The sequence below is a fragment of the Antechinus flavipes genome, chromosome 3 (genome assembly GCF_016432865.1).
Source record: "Antechinus flavipes isolate AdamAnt ecotype Samford, QLD, Australia chromosome 3, AdamAnt_v2, whole genome shotgun sequence".
Lineage (NCBI taxonomy): Eukaryota > Metazoa > Chordata > Mammalia > Dasyuromorphia > Dasyuridae > Antechinus > Antechinus flavipes.
Window position 1 is genome coordinate 43246918 of NC_067400.1, and position 26028 is coordinate 43272945.

The following is a 26028-nucleotide window of genomic DNA, read 5'->3' on the forward strand; positions in this document are numbered from 1 at the left end:
TGTTGAAAAATTATCCGTGCGTATGTTTTGAAAATAAAAGGCTTTAATTTAAAAAAAAAAAAAAAGAGTAAACTCCCTGAAAATAGGCAGCTCTCAGATGATTTTATGTATATGGCTTATCCACTCCATCCACTTGAGATCCAGATCTCAACTTTCTAACTTTCTCTCAAAATTAACCCCCTCTCCCCCAGCAATGTAACAAGTCCAAGAGTTAATTCTAACAGATAGTGTTTATTTACTGAATAGAAGGCTGCAAACTCTCCAGCTTTGCTTTGTTTCTTGCTTCTTTATACTAGAGAGTTGAACTTACTTTCTATTAACACCACAGCGGGGTTTTGAAGATGAATGAGATAACAATGTTGCTGTGTTCTAAGTCTTATAAATACTGAACCCTCCAGAAAAGAGCCGGAGGAAACAGAGTAATATTGTGTTATTAAATGGCAGCTCCCATTGTGCAGAGATGGGCAGAGGAAACAATAGAATCATTTGCCCACACATTCATCTCCTTGGTGTAAGGCGTCACTGTTCTGCCCTCTGCAAAAAAACAAGCTTAGAAATGCCAGCCGGGAACGAAGTGTGCAAAGTTGTTATGGAAACTAGAATACTTTGGCTCAGGGTTATTTACAGAGCACTTTAAGGATTACCCCAGTCCACAAAATCAACTGAGGATTATCCCGGAGGTGAGCACGTCCTCCGGCATCGCGGGGGTTCTCCGAGGATTTGGTGATCCCCTCTCTGCTGTCCATGAACTCTGCAGGAGCCAGCCGGAAGCCAAGGGCGAGGAGGGGTCACTTCTTTAAAATATCCGTGAGATCCGGGCTGGCAGAACTCGGGTCTGGGTCCTGAAAGGTGGTTCCGACTTGCGTCGGTTTCCTTCATCCGAGCCCAGGGCGGTGCGAGCCCGCTCTAGTTGGTCCCCACAGGACAATGTAACTACTGTCTGCAGTCGCCTGGTACTGTGGCACTTTCCCTGGCACATCAGTCCTCCTCCTGGAAGAGAAGCTGGGCTTTGTGGGGAGCTATTTATAGCTGCAGCTGGCTAGCATTTTTGCCCTCGATTGTGCATATGAAGACTTTTGCAAGTGCGTTTTGTTAGCTCAGCAAGATCTCTTGGAGTTGGTTTTTGTTTTGTTTTGTTTTGCTTTTTAAAGAGGTAATTATAAAATGAAGATTTTTATCTCTTTTGAGGGATCTTTTGAACCTTTTGATGTTTCCCCAGGAGACACAGTAGGAGCTATAAAGCTGATGATAAAGGTAAGTGCTTCATCAGTTGACCAATGAGACACTGATTCATTTGCCTTTTTCTAAGACTCTTAAAGGTGGTCTATGAACAACAACCAGCATCTTCTTAAAAATAAGGACCACTGATGTTTCTACAATGCTTTAAAATTTGTAGATCACTTTACAAGCATCATCTCATTTCAGTTTCTATAAAACCCTAACAGAGACCCATGATAGAGATGGCCATCATCGCATTTCAATTTCTATACAATCCTGAGAGAAATATGATAGAGATGGCCATCATTTCATTTTAGCTTCTATACAACCCTGAGAGACCCACGTTAAAGATGGTCATGTGGAGAACTAGAAGGGCCCTTACAGACATCACTGAATCCAACTCTTCTCATATATGTGAAGAAACTTAAAGAATTTAAGTGACTTGCCCAGAGTCTCAAGATGTACGGAGACAGGATTTGAATTCAGGTCTTCCGGATTCTAACCTCAGCACTCTATCTATGGCACCACTTAATTGCCTTCCAAGTTGAAAACATGAGAAATTCAAATTCTTTACTTGCCATATACTTTTCATGATATTCTATTTCTCCTTCCCACATCCCCTTTTGGACTGGACTTGGTCTGAAGGCCAATTGCAATTGCTGGCTGTGGTAAAAACTGTTTTGATAGTTCTACTGGTGTCCATGGGAATACCAAACTGATTATTTCTCATATTGAATCACCCATTTGTTGACACAGCTTATGCTTGTGGAATCTCCCAGTGGGAGGTCCTGACCAGTCAAACTAGGGCCAAGGTGGCAGAAAGGAAATTGCTTGGGTGGAATTCCCCTGCTGTCCAGTTTGAGTACTTAAACCTTGCTGTCACCAAATTGTGGGCAACTAGGTGACTCCAGAGTGCCAGACCGGGAGACAGAAAACTGGAATTAAAATACAGCCTCAGACACTCACTAGCTGTGTGATCCTGGTCACTTCATTCTGTTTGCCTCAGTTTCCTCTTCTGTACAATGAGCTGAAGGAAATGGCAAACCACTCCAGTATCTTTGTCAAAAAAAAAAAAAACCCAAAAAACAAATGGGATCGTGAAGGGCCAGATATGACCGGAACAACTGAACAACAACAACCAAGTGATGGCCAGGGTGTATAGTCTCAGTGAAGATGGGCCCGGAGCAGGGAGGGGGCAGGGGAAGCCCCTCAGAGGGGCCCTAGCGCCCCTCAGAGAAGAGGGCTGGACCAAAGCTGTCCTGTTCCTGGTCACAGCACAATCCCGCAACCCTGGGCAGCCAAGATTCCATCATGGACACTCTCTTCCCCAGGCCTGGGGTGGAAAGTTGTGTCCCTAACACTATTTCCCCCAGAAGCCCGGTGAGTTTTGCTGTGCAGGGTAGCAGGGTAATTTTTACGAACATGTACATCATGTCTGCGGAGGCAGAACCAGAGGGAAGAGATCCTTGTTGCTGGGAGGTCTCATGAAAGGTTTCCTTGAAATCGACTCTGAAGAAAGCAGGCTGTTCTAAAAAGGCAGAGGGGAGAAGAGAGTGCACTCCATGTGCTTAAAAGGATCCAGAAGAAAGGATTCATTTCCCCACTGCTTTCCTCACATCACCCTCCTGATTCTTTTCTCAGCTCTTTGGCTCAAGATGATCCCCAGATTTAAGGTGTCTCTCTCAGTCTCTCCCTCATCATCAACTTCCTGTTAGGCATCTTGACCAAGATGCCCCTTAAGCCCCTCAAACTCAAAATATCCAAAAGAGAATTTCCTAACTTTGATCCTAAACCCAACCTTCTTCCTCTCTGTTTACAATTCTTCTAGTTATTCATGTATAATACTCAGAATCATTCATGACCCTTCCTTCTCCCTGATTTTCATTTACAATTTTGGGGAGGCAAGTGAGGATAAGTGACTTGTCCAGGGTATATAGCTAGTAAGTGTCTGAGACTGGATTTGAATTCAGGTCCTCCTGCCTCTAGGGCTGGTGTCTATGCATTGCCCCAATATTTACAGTTATTTGCCACATTTTGTCACTTCCACCTTCCCAACATCTCTTCTATCCATTCCTATTTTTTGGGGGGGAGGAGGAGAGGGGAAGGGAAGGCATTCAGGATTAAGTGACTTGCCTAGGGTCACACAGATAAGAAGTGCTAAGTGTCTGTGGCTAGATTTGAACTTAGCTTCTCCTGATGGCCAGGGCTGGTGCTCTACCCACTGCACCATCTAGCTGCCCACCTTCCCATCTCTTCTCTGACAATCACTATTGAATTTGAGGTTCATTTCACTTCTCACCTAAACTATTGCAATTGCCTCTGAACTAGTCTGACTAGATCCACCTCTCCTCTCTCCTATACATTTTTTACACGGCTAAAATATTGATCAATATTCTTAAAGTATCAGTCAGAACACATTAATACCCTGCTCAAGGACTTCTGATGGGTTCTTGTTTAGCATCCTTTCTCTCCCTCCACTCCCTCCCTTTCCCTCTGTTCACTAGGGAATCACATCTGAATATACATTTTGATTGCTGAAACCTTGTAAGATAACTTGGGCTTCACAGGCTAGATTTCTTTTTTTAAGAGCCATACCTCAAACCCAAATCACTCGGACTCTCATTGGCCAACAACAGGTCTCAGCCCAAACTCAGCTGGGTCACTGCTTGAGTTCTGATGGCTCAAAGTGAAGGGGAATAGCAGTTGTTTCTGTTTTGATCAGAAACTCTGAGTCTTCCCCACCTAGATTGATTTTTTTAAAAGCTAGTTTAAAAAGGCCATTTTTGGGGGGGACTCATTTCTTATCTAACTTTAATCACTGAATGGGCATTGACTCAAACACACAGACCTAGGAAAACCTTTAGACCAAGGTCTCCCACTACATGTAGGGCCATCTCCAGTCATATTCATCTATGTCTTGCCACTGAATCCAGATGGCTCTGGAGGAGAGAGTGAGATAGCCCTGTCTCATTTTAATCTAGTTCACTTGCAAGTCATGATATCACCTTTCTGACGTCATGTACTTCTTTGAGAATGAAGGACCAATAACAACATTCGGCTTCTGGGATTAAATACAAACTCCTCTACTTGACATTTAAAACCCTTCTCCATTTGTCTTCAGTTTATCTTTCTGGAAAATTTTTACATCCTCAAGTTTTTAACTTTTTCAGGCTTACTTGCTCTTTCCTATGTATAATCATTTTCTTCTGCTTCTCACACCTTTGGATAAATTGTTCCAGAAGTATTTTTTCCTCACCATTACACCTTAAACTCTCTAACTTCTTTCAGTCTTGAATTCAAGTGCCACTTTTATACCTGAGACATTCTCTGATCTCCATCCACCAGGGTTTTCTCTCTTGTACTCAAAGCCTTCCAAAATTTAGTGCTGTTCTCTATCCACCTCTCACAGGTGGACCCTTGGCTGGCCATCAATTTCCGTGACTCATCAAATCATGGAATCACAAGATCTCTGAGTTGGAAAGAATCTCAGAAACCAATCAATCTAACACACACCTAAATAAAAATCCTCTCTACCATATTTAATGGTCCTCTATTGTTTTCTGGGAGCCTTCTTGTAAGGGTTTATTTTGGGGAATAATTTTGTTTTACCAAACCAAAATTTTTCTCTCTGCACCCACTGCCGGTTGCTACTGGTTATCCTCCCTTTATCAAACAAAACAGTTTTTTGTTTTTTTTTTCCCATAGAAACTAGAACTGAAACAAGTCTTTTAAATACTTAAAGTAATACTTCCAATTTCACCCCGATCTTTTTTTTTTCCATGTTAAACATCCCCAGTTTCTTCAATTGATCTTTATATGACATAATTTATAGTCTTGTTGCCCTGATCAACCACCTTTGGTTTATCATGATCTCTCCTAAAATGTGATGCTTTTAACTGAACTCAAGATGTCAGATGTAGTGTGACTGATGCTGAGTGGAGCAGAATTATCCCTCATTCTAAATTTTATGCTTCTATTAATGAAGGACAAGGTATCATTAGCTTTTGGAGACACCATATTGCACAGTCAACTATATGAAGATTATGATCCAATATTTTTTAGATTGTAATACAGGAGAACTAACTAGAACTTCAAAATAGGTGGTTCAAAGAGTCAAACATTTCTTCTTAGCTATAAGAGAGATTTGGACTATGATGATATTTGATCTGGGAGGTGGACTTGAGTCACATCCAAGAATTTTGAAAAAGAAATTAAGTCTGAAGGAAATGGATACTATGAAGAAGGACCTGGGCCAGAAGAGATGATGAGAAAGGTAGTGTTTCCACTTGTCTGCCAGTTAACTAATGAGCTGAGCTGAAGAGAAAAATTATGGTGGAAGAATTATGGGTGATCAAATAGAAAAAGAAGATAATCATTATAAGAAAATGGATTTACATTACAAGGATGTTTCAACATTAGGAAAACAACCAACATAATCATATTAATATAAAATAAATATAAATATAAACTAATGTTTAAAAATTTAGGTACAGGAAGGATTTTTTAATCATAAAAAAGAGTCTGAGAGAAGGAAACTGAACTGTGGCAAAGAGGGAAGAGGTAACAATATGTGGTTGGCTTTCTAATTTTAAGATTAGGATTAGGACTGAAGCATCTGATAATAAATAAATAATATTAATAAGTGCTTATTAGTAAGAAAAAAGAAAAGAAAAACAATGTTAATAAGCACATAATACTTATTCCTTTCCCTTATAATCATCTATTCAAGGTCTGAAGGTAATTCCAAAATTTACCATGTCCTACCTCTCCATGTTTATCTGATAATAGGAACTGTTATAGGTTTTTTTTTTTTTTTTTTTACTCATTTCTTTTAATGCAAACTATTTTCTTTACATTAACTTTGTTTTATGAAAATATCCATGCAAGGTCAAGAAGGCTTGTATCACATGTTGTCTGGATATTTAACATAATAATATTAGTGCTATTTCCTATCCAACTACATCAAGTAGACACTTGGCTATTTTGAGGGTTTGCAGTGTCAGTGACTCATCAAATCATGGAATCAAAGGATCTTTCATGAATTGGAAAGAACCTCAGAAACCATAGCATAATACTTGGTACATAATAGGTACTATATAAATTCTTAATCTTCCCTCCTCTTCTCCCTCCATCCCAGGCTGTGCTGGGGAAGGAAGAATGGAAGAAGCCAGGGAATAGTTAAAAATACATACAATTTAAATAGTAGGTCAGAATGTAGGAATTAGCCTAACTGGGGTTTTGCAGTATTACAATTCTGTTCATTACTTTTCATTGAATAGAAAAGGAAAGAGTCACATGGACTTGAGGGCCATAGTATTGCTCCTAAATTAAAAGCAAAGTAATTGTTGTAACATGGTTAGCTGATTAAATCTCCTACCTTGAACTTGAAAAGGGAACTGGGAAGAAAAAGTGATGACCAAAGACAGTCACACCCTGAACTAGCCCTGTGGGAAAAGATGGGAATGAGCTGGGAGGTATTGCTCCAGCTCCTTCCAAAAGAGGTAGAAGGAGCAGAAAGGAGCAAATACTAAGTGGACAACTTGACTATTTATAGCCAACATAAATTGATTATAATATGAAATGTTATTTAGCCCCAAATCCTGCACATGACTGTGCTTGTGGAAAGTGCAAATTACACTTCTTCCTGAGAGACAGCATGTTATACTTAGCATAATATCTGGCACATAGTAGGTACCTAATATATATTTATTATATCATGTTATGTGATGGAAATAACCAGGGACTTGAAATAAGGAGACCTGAATAATAATCTCATCTTGGACATCACTATGTTAGAGTTGAATTGCAGTATATCTTCATCTATAAAATGAGCTAGAAAAGGTAACAGCAAATCACTCCAGTATTTCATGACCCCATTTTTCATGACTGAAAAAATAACTGAACAACAACAGATTATTATGGTCATTTACAAGTGTGTATTGTGTACCTACTCTATTCATTCTACTGATTTGCCATTCTATTTCTATTTATATTTCCAAATTGCTTTTGATCATCACTACTTTGCAATATATTTTGAAATCTGGTACTGCCAGGATACATTCCTTCATAATTTAAAAAATCGATTCCCTTGATATTCTTGACCTTTTGTTCTTCCAAATAAATTGTTGTTATTTTTTTCTGGCTCTATATAATAATTCTTTGTAGTTTGATTGATATGACACAAAATAGATAAATTAATTATATGATAGGCTTGGCATTTTTGTTATATTGGCTCAATATATCATAAGCAATTAATGTCTCTAGATATTTAGATCTTTCTTTATCTGAAAAGTATTTTATGATTGCATTTAAAGAGTTCCCAGATTTATCTTGGCAGGTAGACTCCAAAGTATTTTCTGTTGTCTTCAGTAAACTTAAATAAAATATCTCTTTCTTTCTCTTCCTACTGGGATTTGTTGGTAACTTATGGAAATGCTGATGATTTATATGGGTTTATTTGTTGGTAATTTATGGAAATGCTAATGATTTATATGAATTTATGTTCTGCAACTTTACTGAAAGTTGTTCAATTGTTTGAACTAGTTTTTCACTTGATTCTCTAGCTTTCTCTAAGTATACCATCATATCATCTACAGAATACTAGTTTTCTCCTTGCCTATTTTCATTCCTTTAATTCTTTTTCTTGTTCTTTAAAAAGATTTCCCAAGTGCTTAGGCTGCCTCTGGCCTGGTAATGCCTTTGTTTAGCTTTCTAAATACTATACAATCTAGCCCCAATCTGTCTTTCCATCCCTATTGGATATACTCTCCCTTCCACATTCTGTCATCCAGCCAAGCTGACTTTGTTTTTCCTTATTAAGTCACTTCATTTCTGATCTCTGAGTCTTTCCACTGACCATTCCTCATGCTCTCCTCTTTCTCTTACCTCTTTTTCTTAAAGTACCTCTCTTATTTTAAGGTCAGTTTAGCCACTATCTTCTGTCTGAAACCTTTCCTACTCACCATAACCGCTAGAGACCTCCTCCCCAAACTATCTTGTATTTAACTATGTATGCACATATGTCTGTGTGTACATTTGTATATCTGTATTTGGATTATCAAAACTAATTCTTCTTGAAATTCTCTCAGCATTTTAATATAAGTATTCTGTTATTCTTGGGTGGGTGAAAGTCAGAGAATACTGTAGATGCTAAAGACCCAAAAATGAGTATCACACATAAGAGAATTGCAGGGATTCCTGGTGATTGCAAACAGGACATGGCAAATTACAAAACTGGGAATTATGAAAAAAAACCATAGTAAAGGATGTTGTCAAGATCATAGCTGAAGCTACACCCAAAGAAAGAACACTGGGAAACGAATGTGAACTATCTGCATTTTTGTTTTTCTTCCCGGGTTATTTTTACCTTCTGAATCCAATTCTCCCTGTTCAACAAGAGAACTCTTCGGTTCTGCAAACATATATTGTATCTAGGATATACTGCAACATATCTAACATATATAAAACTGCTTGCCATCTAGGGGAGAGGGTGGAGGGAGGGAGGGGAAAAATCGGAACAGAAGTGAGTGCAAGGGATAATGTTGTAAAAAAATTACGCTGGCATGGATTCTGTCAATATAAAGTAACTATTAAATAAAATTTAAAAAAAAAATCTTAGCTGAGTAAATAAATATGATCTGTCAGGTAGTGAAAGAGATAGACAGATAGCATGTGTGCTTTACTGGTACCCTCCTAGGACCAAGAGAAAGCCAGGGAAGTCCAGCACAGTGAATGACTTCTTTTTATCCAGCTTATGAGAGGACCTGGACAAGCCATACAGGGCAAGTGAACATGGACGAATTGCAATCTGATTCACTGAAGGAAACAGGCATATGGATGGGATTCCAGATCCACTAGAGTATTTGAGTCTAAGTATTAATTCAGGGAAAATATATTTGCTATTTCACAGTGCTACAGATTTCACCATAACTATCACAAATTTTGTTTTTCCTAGGTGTAAACTGTCTGAATGATTTTTTAAAAAAAATCTTTGTTCTATTTAAGTTTTTTTTGTTGTTGTTTAATGTCTATTTTTTACTTAAGATTTTATTAGAAATGTTTTGGAATGTTCCGCTTTTCACAATCTCTTATTATTCATTTAAAGGATTATTTTCATATTCCACTTTCTGAAGATAAACAAGACAAGATGTACCTACAACTGATGTATGCTGGTGCTGTGCTAAATGATAACTGGAGTCTTGCTGATGTAGGAATATCACTTGGCTCAACTCTCAAGTGCTTGGTCAAGGTATGCTCAGAGCAGTAGTTACTGAAGTTGTTTGCATTATAGTTTCTCTAAATCACAGCTTATTTGCTTCAGCTAAGCTCAGTGTCACAATTATTAACTAAATATATCTCCACTCATAGGAGGTACCTAATCATGAGAAAGAAGAAGAAGGTCATTTGAAAGAAAGTCAATGAGTAGAAAAGGCCTTTGAAGAGTTTCTTTGCAAGATAATTGCAAAGTAGAAGGATAAGTTGTTTGTGTCCTAATTGAATTTGGGCAGTTCCTAACTTAGGAACAGCTTTATAAATGATAGTTAGTTTTATAGGCCAGCCTATAAAAACCTTTTAAACAAATGTCCACCTCAGTGTTTCAATGATCTGCCATATCTTGCCGTGGACAATCGAACTGAAAAGCCTTTATGCATTTGTAGATGTTTCTGGAGAATTAATATAACTGAAAATTTCATCACCTGTAACCATTTTGGTGATGGCCTCTCCAAACGTGGATTATTTATATACAATATGTCACTGGGCTATATTCAAGATCTTTCATTCATGGAAGAACCTGCCAGAAGTTGGACTTCTCTCGTAGAGCTTTTAAGAACCCAAGTCAATCTTCAACCCTTTTGTTGAAGAAATATCAGAACTTCAGAGAAAGTTTTGATTAATAATGTACTTGAAATACAATATTACTGATGATATAGAACTTAATCACACTTGATAGAATGCTTCTTCACAATTTGGGCTTCTTCTCCACACATGTGAGTGCTCAGAAAAACGACTCTAAGTTTAAGACATACTTTTTTACTATTTTTAAAATTTTAATTTAATTTAATTTTTTATTTCTTTATTTTTTTTTAATTTTATGTATTTATTACGATTATCTTACTTTTATTAGCAGACCAGAGAATGCATTAAATCAAAACAAGATATTTAATCAGATATCACAGCAAATAAGATGACAAGACAAGATAGCCAATGTCCACATGGGATATACTCTCATCTCCCCACGAGTGGAGTCATAGAGAACATATGTGATCAGCACATGAGCACTCACAGACACCTAGAATGTCATATGGTCAAGGAGCACATATGGCCAGGGAACGTTGCAACGTGCTCCAGAGTTGCTGTTGTACTCTGATGGTATCATTTTGTTGCTCCTTGTGTAATGCCGAAGAAACTGAGCAAGACGAGATTAGAGACAAATTCAATAGTTTATTAAATGGAGAGAAATACTGGGACCAATGGATCCATGATTGGTCCCAGGGTTAGAGGAGACTATCATCTCAAAGACTCTAGCCCTGAGGATCGGGACAGCAAGCTTTTTATCGAATAACAAGAACAATGACGTAGTGGGGGAGGCACCTAGATGGGGATAAACTAATGGTGAGGGAGGTTACTGATATTCTAATGACATCAAAAACAGATAAACCTTTATCTTGTCAAACATTAAGAAGGAATGTCTATAAATCTTTATCTCAAACATTAAGAGGGAAAGGTTATAACCTAAGGCAGAATAACTAGGACAATTGGAGAAACTGGTCACAACATTAAAACTTGCTGCATTTAGTTAAATACTGTGTTTCTGATGTGGGAAAGATTCCTTTCTAGATTCTCATCCTCTCCCAATTAATAATGTAAATTACCCTTTAACTCACAAATCCTGGTCCCTTTGAATTCCAATAGAAGATCTGACCTGTTCCCAGCCCCACCCGGATCTGAGCCAACTTTGGAGCTACACCCAAAAGCCCCTCAAGCTAAGTCTCCCATTATAAAAGGGAGACACAGGGACCTCCTCTTTGCAGAGATTCCAAACATGCTAGCCATGTGAGGACTCTCTGTCCGCTGGACCCTCTATCCAGTGCCCTCCTTATCTCTACCTTCACCTATTTCCTTACTTCCAAACCCAATAACAAACCTCTTTTATCAATCTAGCTCTCCGGCCAATAAAGGCTTTTTTGGGGACTCGTGCTGCTACTAGACCCCATTTGCCGCCCTATCCTTGCGCCAAATCCAAGGGGGTTGCAGGGGAGCTTTGCTTGACTCCCTGTACCCCAAACCTGCCACTAGGCCTTAACTAAACCCTAATCTCATTTAGTTACCCCAAATCTAGACCTCAACATTTCTACCCCTCAGTACATTGTCTCTGCCAAGGAGCACTGAGCTAGTCTCTGATACCATCTACCAGTCAATTCCTCAAGGTCACCTGCTCTCTGCTCCCAGGTGCTTAATTTAAATGGCTAGAAAACTTCTTCCTTAGATGGGCAGATTGCTGCTCTTTTAGGGAAGAGTTGTCCCACCCAGCTAATAAAAGTTATTAAAGAATGCTTTAGGCAAAGATTAAATCTTATTATTTTAATTTTTTTTTCTGGTGCTGATCAGGATCCCAAACACTATTTGACTTGAAGTTTGAAAATTCCTTGCAACTCGTTTTATATCGCTGAATATGAGCTTTTGGGGATAATCTTTTTCTTTAAAAAAAAAAAAAAAAGTTTTGAGAGAGTCTAGGGGAACAAGGTTGATCTTACTCCAAAGGTCCTCTTGACATATAAATAAATTTAGAGGCCAGAACAAAAATTAGGCTAAGTAGGTAAGCCCCACATTCCAACCTATTATGAACATCTGCTACATTTATGTTATCCCTCCTGACTTCTTTATTGCGTAATGACATCACCTTTTTTAAATTCTCTGGATCTGAAGTTTGGGGGAAGTTGGGCTGAAACAGGTATCCTTCACTTTTTTGTGTCCTAGATAACTTTTATCAGTCCAGTGAATCCAGAGATCCCCTTCTCAGAGTATTATTTTGTTGCCTAAATTCACAACTGAAGGAAATTAATCATTTCATTTATAAATGAGTGAAAATAGATTCTTTTTTCCCATCTGAGTTCATGGACTCCTGATGCGATCCAAAGATTCCTTGGAGGTGGGTAGATCCCAGATAAAGAACCTCAGTCTAGATCAAAGCTACTTAATTATGGGTCATGACACATAACTGAAAGCGGGGATCCCCAAAAATGTGGCAACAATAAAAGATATCAAGTATTTCGTCAAGATTTAATTCTTTATGTAAAAATAAACAAGCACATTTATCTCATCAATATGCAAATTTGCTTTTGTCTTTAATAAATAGTAAATTTAATTTTTAAAATTAATTTAATTAAAAGTTATTACATATATATAGTAAAATGGTGTGTGTGTGTGTGTGTGTATCAAAGAACTGCTTTAAAATAAAGTTCTTTACGATTTATCACCAGTAGGGGCAGCTAGATGGAGCAGTGAGTAGAGTAGAGCACTGGCTCTGAAGTCAGGAGGACCTGAGTTCAAATCCAATCTCAGATATTTAAATACTTCCTAACTGTGTGACCCTGGGGGGGGTCACTTAATCTTAATTGCCTGGGGGTGAGGGGGAAGATGATTTATCATCAGTTAATGTTTGATTTGTATACCTATTTTATATATTTACATACCCAGAGTCATGTAAAAATTTCTCGGGCAGGGTAGCTAGATGGCACCCTGAAGTCAGGAGGACCTGAGTTCAAATCCGATCTTAGACACTTAGCACTTCCTAGCAGTGTGACCCTGGGCAAGTCACTTAACCCCAACTGTCTCAGCAAATAAATAAAGTCCTTGGGCAAAAAGGGTGTCATAAGGGGGGAAAGCATGAGAAATCCAGAGCTAGATGCCCTTTCTATCTCAAAATCCCCTGAGTATCTAAGAGAAGGTAGGACCCCAGGAGATCTAGAGCCACTTAAAGCCATAAAAACCATCCTCTCCCCAGGGATTGCTAGACTCAGTCAGGAAGTCCCTTCCGCCTTGAAGTAGCCGAGTGGGTCACGGGAACAGAATGAATGAGCCTCCTGAAATTCCTGCTGCTCCGGGTCATCAGCCTAACCCCAGTTCTGGTCAGACTCTCCCCTAACTCACAAACACTGTTCACTCAAAGTTTCAGTCTGGATCGAGCCCTTACTGAGGCTCTGGAACTACGCAAGCCAGGGCTTGAATGCAGGGAAATCTCACAGATCTGTGGCCGTAGTCCAAGATGGGCAAACAGAAACTACTGCTTCAAAAACAGGATTCACAAAACATCCGGGACTCTGAGAATGCCGTTGTGCGGGCTGCCTAATCTTCCTCAGGTGACTGGAGGCAATCTCCTCAAGGCCCCTTCTTGCATTGCACAATTATATGGACAAACATCACCAGAAACCCAAGTGGTATTTACCCAATCAGATATAAGTTCCCCGAGGAGGCTGGTCACACCTTCCAAGATCCAGTCTGAGAATCCAGGGAAACAAAACACTTTCCTGTATTATTATTATTAATTTTTTTTGGCAGGGCTAGAAAACATTAGTCAGCTGATAAATAAAATATCATTCTAAGTGCCTCAAATGCTTATGGGTAAGAACCTGTCCTTAGTCCTTTCATCAAATGCTGAATACAAAGAGTAATTAGGTAGTGAGATAAATTTGAAAAACATTCCATTTCGCTTGCGGTCTTTGTTTTCATATTGTGATTGTATGAAGAACTGATCAGCCTTTAGACAATTATTTAAAATTAGGTAGTGGTTCTACCAGTTTTACAGGCATTGTTCTACCCCTATGGGTATTGCATGAACAGTTTCAAATGTCCTTATGAAAAGTATTTTATAAATATGTTAGGCTTTTGTAAAAGCGTTTTTTTTTTTTTTTTGGAAGGAGGGATTGAATTTCTTTTAAAAAAAATCACAGTTTTTTAAAAAAGAATCATACTATGCATATATTGGATTTAACATATATTTCTACCATGTTTAACATATATCGGATGACTTGCCATCTAGGAGAGGAGATGGGGGGCTGGAGATTGGAACAAAAGGTTTTGCAAGGCTTAATGTTGAAAAATTATTCATGTATATGTTTTGAAAATAAAAAGCTTTTAATTAAAAAAATGAAAGAAATCATAGATCCAGAATCAGACATCATCTGATTCTGAAGAAGGGACCCCAAAACTCTAAAACTCCTTGAAGGAGAAATTCTCCTTGAACTCTGCCTCAATGAGAGACCCTGCCTGAGGGAAACAAGATAAACAGCTTCATTCTGTTATCTAGGTGGGATTGGTTCAGTCCCAAGCTAAAAGAATTCCAACCCAATTCAATTAAAGATCTTCTATTCAATTCAGCTCCACCCTCCAGCTTCATTGGGAGGGAGAGCTGGCCTCCCTTGCAGCCAAAGACCACCTTATAAAAATGGCAATTAAAAACTCATTTCTTTGCAGAGGTTCTAAACATGCCAGGCTATGCCAAGGAGGCATCTGCCCACTGAAATAATATTCTTTCCCAGTGTCACAATCTCTTTATCTTCACCTATTTCCCTAACCAGACTTTACGCCTCTCTGTCAGGAATTCTAACCTTACTTCCCAATCCCTATAATAAACCTCTTTTATCAATCTAGGTTTTCGGGTTTGTAAATTCCTTTACAGAGAATCTCTGCACCTCCTGAAGAGGTTTCCCCAAAACTCCCTACCCTTGCCCCGAATCCCAGGGGGTGCAGGGGAGCTAAACCTCTCCATTTGATTCCCTGAACCCCAAACCTGCCACTAGAATTTATCATTTAACTCCCTGACCACCAGGAATCCTAATCTCATTTTGGGTCAAACTAGACTTCACCTCATCAATTCCACCTCATTTTTAATAGATAACAAAAGTGAGATTAGGTGACTTAACTTGCACAGGCAGTAGGAAGTGTCAAGAGGGTTTAAACCCAGATCCTTGATGCTCAAGAGTAGCCCATTTTCTTTATTTTCTATTTTTATTCTTTTTTTTTTTTAAAGTGTAGCCCATTTTCTACAATTCCACACTGTCTCTCTCATAACAAAGGTCTATTAACAATGGGGGGACTCCATAGGAGAAAAAACAGAAAAAATGAAAAATAAATTTGATTTTTTTGAGGGTGTTGAGGTCTAGCTTTGGGGTACCTAAATGAAATTAGGGTTAAGGTCTAGTGGCAGGTTTGGGGTACAGATTCGGCGCAAGGGGGTCTAGTAGCGGCGCAAGTTCCCAATAAAAGCATTTATTGGCCCAGAGAGCTAGATTGATAGAAGAGGTTTATTATTAGATAAGCAAAGTTAAAGTATAGGCGAAGGTAGAGATAAGGAGGGCACTGGACAGAGGGTCCAGTGGACAGAGGGTCCTCACATGGTAGCCATGTTTGGAATCTCTGCAAAGAGGGGTTCCCAGCGTGGCCTTTTTATAATAGGAGACTTACCTCGAGAGGCTTTCGGGTGTAGCCCCAAAGTTGGCTCATAACCAGGTGGGGCTGGGAACAGGTCAGATCTTCTATTGGAATTCAAAGGGACCAGGATTTGTGAGTTAAAGGGTAATTTACATTATTAACTAGGAGAGGGTGGGAATCTAGAAAGGAATCTTTCCCGCATCATTCCCCCCTCAAGCAGTTGGAACTTAAATTCATTTAAGGAAAAAGAAATAGGGCAAAGTCTCTTATTGAGACAGAATTGAAACTTTTCTCCTTCCAGGATTTTCCAAGTTCAGGGGTCCCCTCTTCATCCCCCCCCTCAAGCAGTCACCTCCAAAGGCATGTGGGAAAAGGGGCACCGGATCTCCTCTTAACTGCTTCGAGCTGGCAAGGGTCGTAGAGATTTGGGATTTCATGCCAGGAGGTGAGACATGAGGTGTGGGGTTTGGGGATGGCAGTAGGGCATCTAAGGGGTGTGTGTCCCGGTCAGTCATTCCCAGTCAGTTGTCCCATGTTCTCCAGGCTGAAGGGCAGTTGAGAGTCCAAAGATCGGGAGCAGGTTAAAACCGGGGTGTCATCCAGGATGGATATGACGACAGCAGGAGATGCATCAGGTCCCTTCTGTGGGCTGCCTGTAAAAATGCTGATGGCCCATCTAACAAGGATTAGTAGGAGAAAATGCTGGGAGCAAAAGATTATTTGTCTATAGTAAAAAGTGTTTAAGTAGCCTTGAATTTAGCCCTTTCACTCTTAATTTCCAGGAAAGCTTATTTCTCCTGGTGTTGGTCCAGGGTGTAGACTAAGAAGTCAGGGGAAAACTGGAGGACTATATATCTAATCAAGATAAGAATGCAATTTAAGCTCTTAGAAATCTTTTAACTGTGCTGCCTTTCTTTAAAAAGAGTTGATTCCTCAATAAGCAAAGATCCTAAGCCTTCCTCCCACTTTCCCCCACTCTTATGGGGGAGGGGTGAAAGGGATCAGAGGGAGTGCAAAGTTATCTCAGCATTGCCAACCCAGCTTACGGGCCCCTGAGGTGTTGGGACTGTCCTGGGATAAAAGGGAAACAGGGCCAGACCCCAATTCCCTACCGGGGAGCAGGACCGGGGGCCAATTCAGGGCAATGAGATAGATTGGGCTAGTCTATTCCAGGCAGAATAGGGTTCTTGGTGTGTGGAAAGGTGAAGAATTTACAGATTAAGCATATATTGATCAGAGACTGTTAACTAAAGTAAATCAGGCCTATAGGCCCCAGTCACATGATTTTAGATGAGACCTGGACTGCATTCCATTGTCCAAAGAAGGAATTAAGTGGCGGAAGCTGTATGTCACCTTTTTCACTGCATTCCACTGACCAAATAGGGAAATAAAGGTTTATGTAACCAATCACAGCTTATAAAGGGTGGGATTTGGGGGGTTCTTTGTCTGAAATGTATAAAAGTCGTAAGCATCTTCAAGTGAATGACTCTCCTCCTGTGAGTATCTTTGCTGTCCTTTCTGGCCCACAGGACAGGACAGTCCGCTTCTCGAGATTCTAATAAATTCTTTCTGTACATCATTTGGAGTGACTCCTGAGTAGTCAGTTTGGGTAGGTGCAATTGCCCCAAACATTGGGAACTATACTTTAAAATTCATGTTTGTGTATCAAGAGAGGCCCTAAAGTAAGTGGATAAAGCCAATCTTAAGAGTCAGGAAAATCTGCTTCTGACACATATTTTGTTGTTATTTTCTCTTCCAACTTTCAATTTATTGTTTATTTATTTACTTATTCATTATCCATTGATGACAAATTTTATTTTAGAATTTTGATTTTCAAATTCTTTTCCTCCCTTCCTCATTGAGAAGGTCAACAATAATAATACCCAATTATACATATGACACATATTCTTGAAGAGGCAACATGGTACAGTGGAAAGAATACTGGTTTGGAATCAGAAGCCCAGATTTAAACACTGCTTCTGCTGCTCTGTATACAGGAAGAAAGAGCCACAGAAGGAAGATTCAGGGAGTGTTGGTCAGGGAGTTGATTCAGTCCCACAAACATTAACTATATTGTTTGTTGAACTTAAGTGACAGGTAAACAGTGATAGGCCATTACTTATGGGGACTTATATAAATGCAGTCAATCTGCAGCCTCCTAGTAGCCAAAGCTTTCCCATCTAGTTTCAAGACAAGCAGAAGACAAGACTAATTGCTCCTTGTCTCTGATTCAGGAAATGGGCTTAGGTGACCCTCCCCAAAAGAAATTGTTAGCAATTAAAATGGAAAGAATGAATTCCCAGAGGTCTGATATTTAAATCTCACTTCTGACACTACCTGGATGAACTTGGTTTAGGAAGGCTTGTGTTAAAAGGAAAATTCTTTTTTCCAGGTTTCTCTCTGATCAGGGAAGCAAAACTCAGAACAAAGAGAATTAAAAGGATTTTATTAGAAGTGTGTCAAGGTGTAAAACATTGACAGGCTGATCAATGAAGATCAGCAAGTTTTTAAGGTGGATCCAGCTTTTGTTTTTTTTGGAATCCTTTCATAATGAAATGAAAACAATTGGGATAGGTCCAGCCAGATCAGCAAAAAGGGAAAGGCCTCTGCACCCCAGTACTTCCCCAGTTGCTGGGACTTGCAGGCTAACCAGAAAGCTCTTAAGTGATGTACCACAGGTGACACATCAATTCTTTCTCTGCAGATGGATAGCGTTTTCATCATAAGTCCTTCAGAGCTGTCTTGTATGGCTGTGTGACTGAAAAGAGCTAAATCATTCACAGTTGACCATACAATTCTGCTGTTCTATATACAGTATTTTCTTGGTTCTGCTCATTTCACTTTGAATCAGATCATATAAGTGTTTCCAGATTTTTCTGAGAGCATCCTGGTCCTTTCTTACAGCACAAAATCATATACAACAAATACAACAACTTGTTCAGTCATTGCTCAATTGATGGGCAGTCTGTCAATTTCTAGTTCTTTGCTACTACTAAAAGAGCGTCTCTAAATATATTTTTGTACATTATGGATGCATTTCCTTTTTTTTCCCTTTGGGAAACAGATCTAGTAGTGGTATTGCTTAGTCACAGGGTATAGATGGTTTTTAACCCTTTGGACATAATACCAAATTGCTCTAAAGATGATTTAATCAGTATATAACTTTACCAACAGTGCATAAATGGTTCAATTTTCCTACATTCTTTCCAACATTTGTTATTTTTCTTTTCTGTCTTATTAGCTAATCTGATAGGCAAAGGTAGTAGCTTAAAGTTATTTTAATTTGCATTTTTTCTAATCAATACTGATTTAGACATTTCTTCATGACAATAGATAGCTTTGACTACTTTTCCTGAAAATTGTTGGTTCATAGCCTGCAACCATTTATCATTTGAGGAATGGCTCTTATTTCTATAAATTTGACTATAAATTTGAGAAATGAGGTTTTTATCAGGGAAACTTTAAGCAGGGTTTAAGTCTGCAAAGACTGCAGAGGGGATGCAGCAGCTTCCCCCAGCACTGATTTACAAATAGGAATGAGAATAACAGGTCACTGAGTCAGCATAACTTTCAAAAATTGGACTGGATGACCTCTGAGGTCCTGGCTAGCTATAGGGTCATTATAGGATCCTGGCACAGGGGTCCTCAAACTTTTTAAATAGGGGGCCAGTTCACTGTCCCTTAAACTGTTGGAGGGCCAGACTATAGTAAAAACAAAAACTTTGTTTTGTGGGCCTTTAAATAAAGAAACTTCATAGCCCTGGGTGAGGGGGATAAACGTCCTCAGATGCTGCATCTGGTCCACGGGCCATGTCCATGGGCCATATCCACGGGCCATGTCCACGGGCCATGTCCACGGGCCGTAGTTTAAGGACCCCTGATAGAGGGTACATGATCTGAGAGAACAGAAAAATGGTGTCTGCTTTCTGCCATAGCCTTAATAAAAGGATCAGTCTTCTAAACTTACCCCATTAGATCTCAGTTACAGAATTGCCCCCTTTTCCTCCCACTGTATGTATGTGTGTGTGTGTGTATTCTTGTGCTATGAGACCTTTAAAGATAGCTCTAAGCTGCAAGATGCCCAAGGTCATGAGAACATTGATCACTGAAGGATTTGGCAATGTATCATCAAAGCAGGAACAACTCTGCCACCACACCACCTTCTGAAACTTTCCCTATTGCCTATATTAAAGTCACAAGTTCCTCCTGAGCAGAGGTCACAGGACCATGACAGATTCAATCTTGTATCCCCTGAAAGTATTCCTTAGCCAAAAATATTTTCCTGAGATCTACTCTCAGGCCTAAAATTTCTACTATTACCATATTTTAATGGCATCTTCATTGGACATAAGACAATATTTTTGTTTTTTGTTATCTCTGAGGGGTAAGAATTAGCTAGATAGTATTGAAATCAGGGAATTTTCTTCTGACTAATCTACTACCACCCACTTGTCCTATAACTGAAATCTAGATTCTGTGATACAAAAGAGGGTTAAATTTTTTATATAGAAGAAAAAGGTCTATAACAGGGAGGAGAGGCAAGGATACAGGGAGATTTTCAGTGCTTGGGAACAATATGAAAATTCCTTTAGGAAGTAGAATATAAAGTAGAGACTTTTTTTTTAAAGTAGAGACTTTGAAAGGAATTATATATATATATATATATGTATGTATGTATATATTTTTAAAATAACTTTTTATTGATAGAACTCATGCCAGGGTAATTTTTTACAACATTATCCCTTGCATTCACTTCTGTTCCGATTTTTCCCCTCCCTCCCTCCCTCCACCCCCTCCCCCAGATGGCAAGCAATCCTTTACATGTTGCATAGGTTACAGTATATCCTGGATACAATATACGTGTGCAGAACCGAACAGTTTTCTTGTTGCACAGGGAGAATTGAATTCAGAATGTATAAATAGTCCGGGAAGAAAAACAAGAATGCAAGCAGTTTATATTCATCTCCCAGTGTTTTTTCTTTGGGTGTAGCTGCTTCTGCCCATCTTTGATCAATTGAAACTGAATTAGCTCTCTTTATCGAAGAGATCCACTTCCATCAGAATACATCCTCAAACAGTATCATTGCTGAGGTATATAATGATCTCCTGGTTCTGCTCATTTCACTTAGCATCAGTTCATGTAAGTCTCGCCAGTCCTCTCTGTATTCATCCTGCTGGTCATTCTAAAGGAATTATATATTTGAAGGACAAACTACCTATTTCAAAATTTTGCCAGAAAAACTTTTCCTTCCAAATATAATTAAAGTGTTTCTACTTCTGGGGAGATTGAGGGGGATTTACTGATTCCTCCAGGTTTGGTATTCTGTCACAAACCATCATCACTTGAAATATTTCATATTTATTCCACATACATTTTTGTATTTACTTATTCACTTATATGTTCTTTTCTCCCTAGCAGAATGTAAGCTCCAGAGGGCAGGTTTTTGTTTAAGGTTTTGTTCTTATATCCTCAGCTCATAACACAGTACTTCAAACATTAAAATATTTATTGAAGTGAAGTGAATTAAACTGAAGTTGACTTACATAATTAGGAAACTACTGTATTACCATGATGAGAGTAAAATGTTCAATTTTGAGGATTTTGAGGAACTTCCCTTGGGTTCCCCTTTCTTTAAAAAAATCAAAACATACTAGCTTACTGCTTACTAACTTTAGGAATTGTTAAGGGTGTGTATGTGTTTGTATGTGTGTGTGTTTTATGAATAAAGAAACTGGGGTAGTTTGCCCCCAAATGTATAGTTTTCCAGTAATCTTTTTTTCTGTTCAAGAACCTGAACTACACTCATATTGTTTTTTTGAAAACAAAAGGGAACAAAGCCAGAAATTTTTATGAAACTAAATGAAAGATTAAGAGTAAACAACATTTCCAATCAAACCGGAAAGAAGTAGGGCCTTTTCCCAAACAAAATGACACAAAGTTATTTAAGCTCCTTATTCCCTTGGTTCAGCAACAAGTGAAACCTAATTACTCTTAATCCTAAATAAATTACTTAGATGAAATAGTGGGTGGAACATTGGACTTGAAGTCAGGAGACCTTCATTCAAATCCTTCTTTGTCACTAGCATTACTATGGGCAAATCACTTAACCCCTCTCAGTCTCAACTTTTCTCCTCCCTGAAATGATAGCTAGCATGTAGCTCCCTGGATTGTTGGGAAGACCAAATGAGATAACAGGTAAAGTTCTTTGTAAAGCTTAAGGTACTATATAAGTATCAGGTATTATCATTATTAAAATAAAAAAGAACAAACATGGCAGAAGAACAGACCAGAGTTCAGTGGAACTTGAATCTTTTCCTCCCATCCCTGCCTCTTGGACAGCAGGACTAACATACTTTAAGATGAATGCTCTCTTTACTTTTTTCTTTCTTCTTAGAAAGAAAACAAACCAACCCTCTACATCTACAATGCAGTAACTCAAGAAACAATGCCGATAAAGGGAAACATTTGCCTTCTTGGTAAAAAAGTATCCTATCTGAAAACACTGATAAGTCTGAGATGTGGCTTTCCAGTGAGTATCTTCTGTCTCCGGACTCCTCAAGGAAGGGAGATGTATGACTGTAACACACTAATGGATTATCAAACAGACATAGGTACAGTATATGATTTTATTTTTTTACTTTGGAAATTCTTTCTAAACTTGTCCATCATAGGTCAATTTGCAATACAAAAAAACTCTAAGATTCTATAAGAATTCTTTTTTGGTTCAGAAATTTGGCTTTAAATTAATGTTAGAAATTATAACTGATTCTTATATAGTAAGTGCTAATATCTCCATTTTATGGATGAGCAAACTGTGGCTTGGAGAAGCAATACTGAATATTGCCTGAAGTAAATTATTTGAGGATTGGAGAAAGAAATTAGAGAGGGAAGACTTTTATACTATATAAAGAAACTCATTTATAGTACATGAAGTTATACTTGTTATAATGAGGTTTGTGCTATGTCTACCATCCACATGGGTAGCTCTTTGCTTCAACTTTTCCTATAGAATTCATATAATAATAACATTAAGATAGGGAACATTTATAGTTCTTTAAGATCTGCAAAGTGCTTCATAAATATGATTCATTTTATTCTCACAATAACCCTGGGAGATAGGTGCTATAAATTATCCTCATTTTACAAAAGAGGAAACTGAGACAGAGAGAGGTTAAGTGATTTGCCTGGCTCACATCACAAGTAGCTAATATTTGAAGCCAGATTTGATTTTCTCATTCTAAATGTAGCCATTGCACCACATAGCTGTCTCCAATCCAATGAAATCTTCTCCAAACAATTATGAAGACTTAACATTTTTTTCCTTTCTATAACTTGTTCTTGTTTCAGGACCTCAAAGTCCTTTGAGATTTATTAATCTAAGCTAACCAAACATCACAAGCTCTGTAACAAAACTGTTTTGTAACAGGGCAACTGAAATACAGAGAAGTTACACGATTCGCCCCTTTTCCCTCGATGTATTGTGCAAGTTTTGTTTGCCCAACATTGTGCTAAACATTAGGAAGCTTTAGAAAAATCATCCAGTTTGCCTCATACTAAAGGAACTCACAAGCTGCTTTCTTACCCCAAACATGAGAACATCAACAACAAGCTGAGAATAGACCCTGCTCTGCTAGCTTTGGTGATCCTTCTGAGATTTTAATATGACAACTCCTCTCAGTACCTGTATAGCAACATTCAAGCAATACACTTTCATTGAATGATTACTGTAATGCTTGCTTTTGTTATATGGTTGGGAGAAATGTTTCCTAAAAATTGAAAACGAGTATCAGCCAGAGAAGCAAGGAAGAGACCTTTACGGCTATGAGCAGGCTGAAATATGTTTTTAAAAAATGAGGAATTATTAAGAAGTAAAGTACAAATTATTAAGAGACAGCTAGGTGATTTAATGGATGGAATGCTGGGGCCAACTTGACTCCAGAGTCAGGAAGACCTTCAGTCTCATATATTTACTAGCTGCCTGAATCTATGCAAGTTTGCTTTAATCCACTGAGAAGGAAATGGCAAACTACTACAACATCTTTGCCAAAAAAACTGTTTAAACAATAAAGGGTCTTGGAAAGTTGAACACACTCATTAATAGGAACAACAGATTATTAACAAAAAAGTTTAAGAGCAAAAGAGATTTGATATTCATGTGGCAAGAAGAGATGATAACTAAAGGAAAACCTGTGGACTCATTTGATGTCCAAGAGAAGTCACTTCAAGTGACTTTTTAACACGTTGGGGTAGATCCCCTGTGAGGAGCTTATGGGAGGATTTAGATAAGAATTACATGGGAATCCTAAGACTCCTCCATCCTGAGAGGCAACACGATACAGCAGACCAGTGCTGCCCTTTGCAGAGCATCAAGGTTTCTACTCTTTGATGGGTATGTCCCCCCATTGTTCTTGCAGTCTGTGTTCCCTGCAAGCAGCTTTTGTTCTTATCTCTTCAGGGTCTCCTGATTATCTTATAGGTAATGACTAGAAAGCCTCTCCCTGATGAGGGTAGGTTGACAGGTTTTAGCACCTTAGGTTAGCCAGAAAAAAAACCCCCAAACCCCACCACTCAGTTTCCTCCACAATAACAAGGACACAGTAATAGTACCTCCCTTCCAGGTTGCAGAAGGATCAGATGAGATAATATTTGTAAAGCACTAAGCATAGCATTCTATCAGTGCTTGTTATGGTTACACAACTAGTAGGTATCAGAGGCAAGAGTCAGAGGCTGAGTCCAAGTCGAGCACTTATCCATTGTCCTATGCTGACTCCTGCAAAAGGAAGCAAAGCAGCTTATTGGTCTTTATTTTCAAACCAGAAAAAATAGAGAGCCATTGAATTTTAGAGGGGAAAAAGGACACTGCAGGTCATCTGTTCTATAACAGTAGCCAACTTGAGAATTCCCTTCATGTCTTCCCTGGTAAGTGATGATCATAGCCTCTATAATAGAAAATGCAGATTTTGTTTAAGATCTTCCTATGTATTGATATTTCCTAATGAGAAAGTCCAAGTATCTCACAAAGTGTCTCATTCTGTTTCTGAAAACTCTTCTTCAAAGCTCAATAGCAAGTTCTTTATATTCTTTATATATGAGAATTGCCCTATATAACTAAACCCCAATTAATGTAACTGCTCAGATACTTCAGCCCTGATACCTTTTTGGTTAAAAACTCCTCTTTGATTGAATCACAGAATCTAAATAAACAAAAGGGCTAAATTAGGTATCAATAGCTCCTGAACAACTTTATTCTATCAATCAATCAATCAATTTATCACCTAAAGCTATAAACTAGATATGACTCGAATAAAAACTGATGAGCCACAAGGAAACATCTTGTAATTGGTTGAAGAGAATCGGTCAACCTGTGGGGCTTGGGTAAAATGTCATGCCAGTTTGAAATCTGGCAATCCAATAGCAGGTCTGTCATGTTCTTGAGAGGGAATTATTTGGGAAGAAGAGATTCTCTGTCTCTTACCTACTTTTTTTTTTTTTTTTTTTTTTTTTTTGAGAAGATGATGTCCCTGTGAAATTTGAAAAGTTAGAAAATTTGGATTTTCCATGGGATGTTGGTATCAGTATCCACAAAACAGTAGCATCTGTACTGGCAGTCAAGGACAAACTGAACCCACAGAAGAAGCAGCTTCAAGATTTTACAAGGACTTCAACTTTCAAAGTCCATTAAAGAGCTACAAATTCTAAAGGGAGTCTTCATGGGATTCTAGAAAAGGAGAGAAAGACTTCCAGAATTCAGGAACTCTGAGTTGTACCTTTACCACTTGATGTTCCCGGCCAAGAGCCTAGAAGAAAGAGTTATCCAGTCAGTCCCTTTCTATGTGACTAAAACTAGACCTATCCTGCTTTCTCCTGCAGGTTCAGGTGGCAAACAAAAGGATGTAAATAGATGTACATGTCTAGGTCTGCCACAAATGTTAATGAAAAGCAAAACCGCAATTTATAAAATACAACTTTTATAACAATAAATGAACAGTTTCAGCTCTGGGTTCCAGCTGCACTGAGCCCAAGTAGGACAATAGGAAGGGAATGAAACCCTTCAGTTCTTACAAGTTGCCCGCAATACAATAGCTGTTTTACAGGTACTGCAGCCACTGTAGCAAGAAGCTAGTCTTGTATCTTGTCATTTAGCTCGTTAGCTTTCCCTTCTTCCCGTGGGATTAGGGAGAGACTACTGCCTGGCAATCACAATACGGCTACCGCTGCTCTACTCTGGGTGCACATCTACTCTCTCTTAGTTTCTCCTCTTTGTGGGCTCTCTCAAGTTTCATCCCCTTACCAATACTATGGACTAGTTTCTTGTATAGTGAAAACTCAAAATCCCAGGCAATCTTTGTGCCCCTTGCAGAGGAATTATTACACATAGG

At 38.6% G+C, this 26028-nt stretch overlaps 1 protein-coding gene across 1 annotated transcript in view; it reads left to right on the forward strand.

Moving 5' to 3' along the window:
• Window positions 1-964: 964 nt before the first annotated feature.
• ANKUB1 (ankyrin repeat and ubiquitin domain containing 1) overlaps window positions 965-26028 on the forward strand; it is a 37948-nt gene continuing 12884 nt past the window's right edge. The window contains exons 1-3 of the mRNA XM_051983291.1: window positions 965-1254; window positions 9323-9466; window positions 22044-22260. Of these exons, the coding sequence (XP_051839251.1) occupies window positions 1165-1254; window positions 9323-9466; window positions 22044-22260 (451 nt within the window). The 5' untranslated portion in view covers window positions 965-1164. The remainder of the gene's footprint in view (window positions 1255-9322; window positions 9467-22043; window positions 22261-26028) is intronic.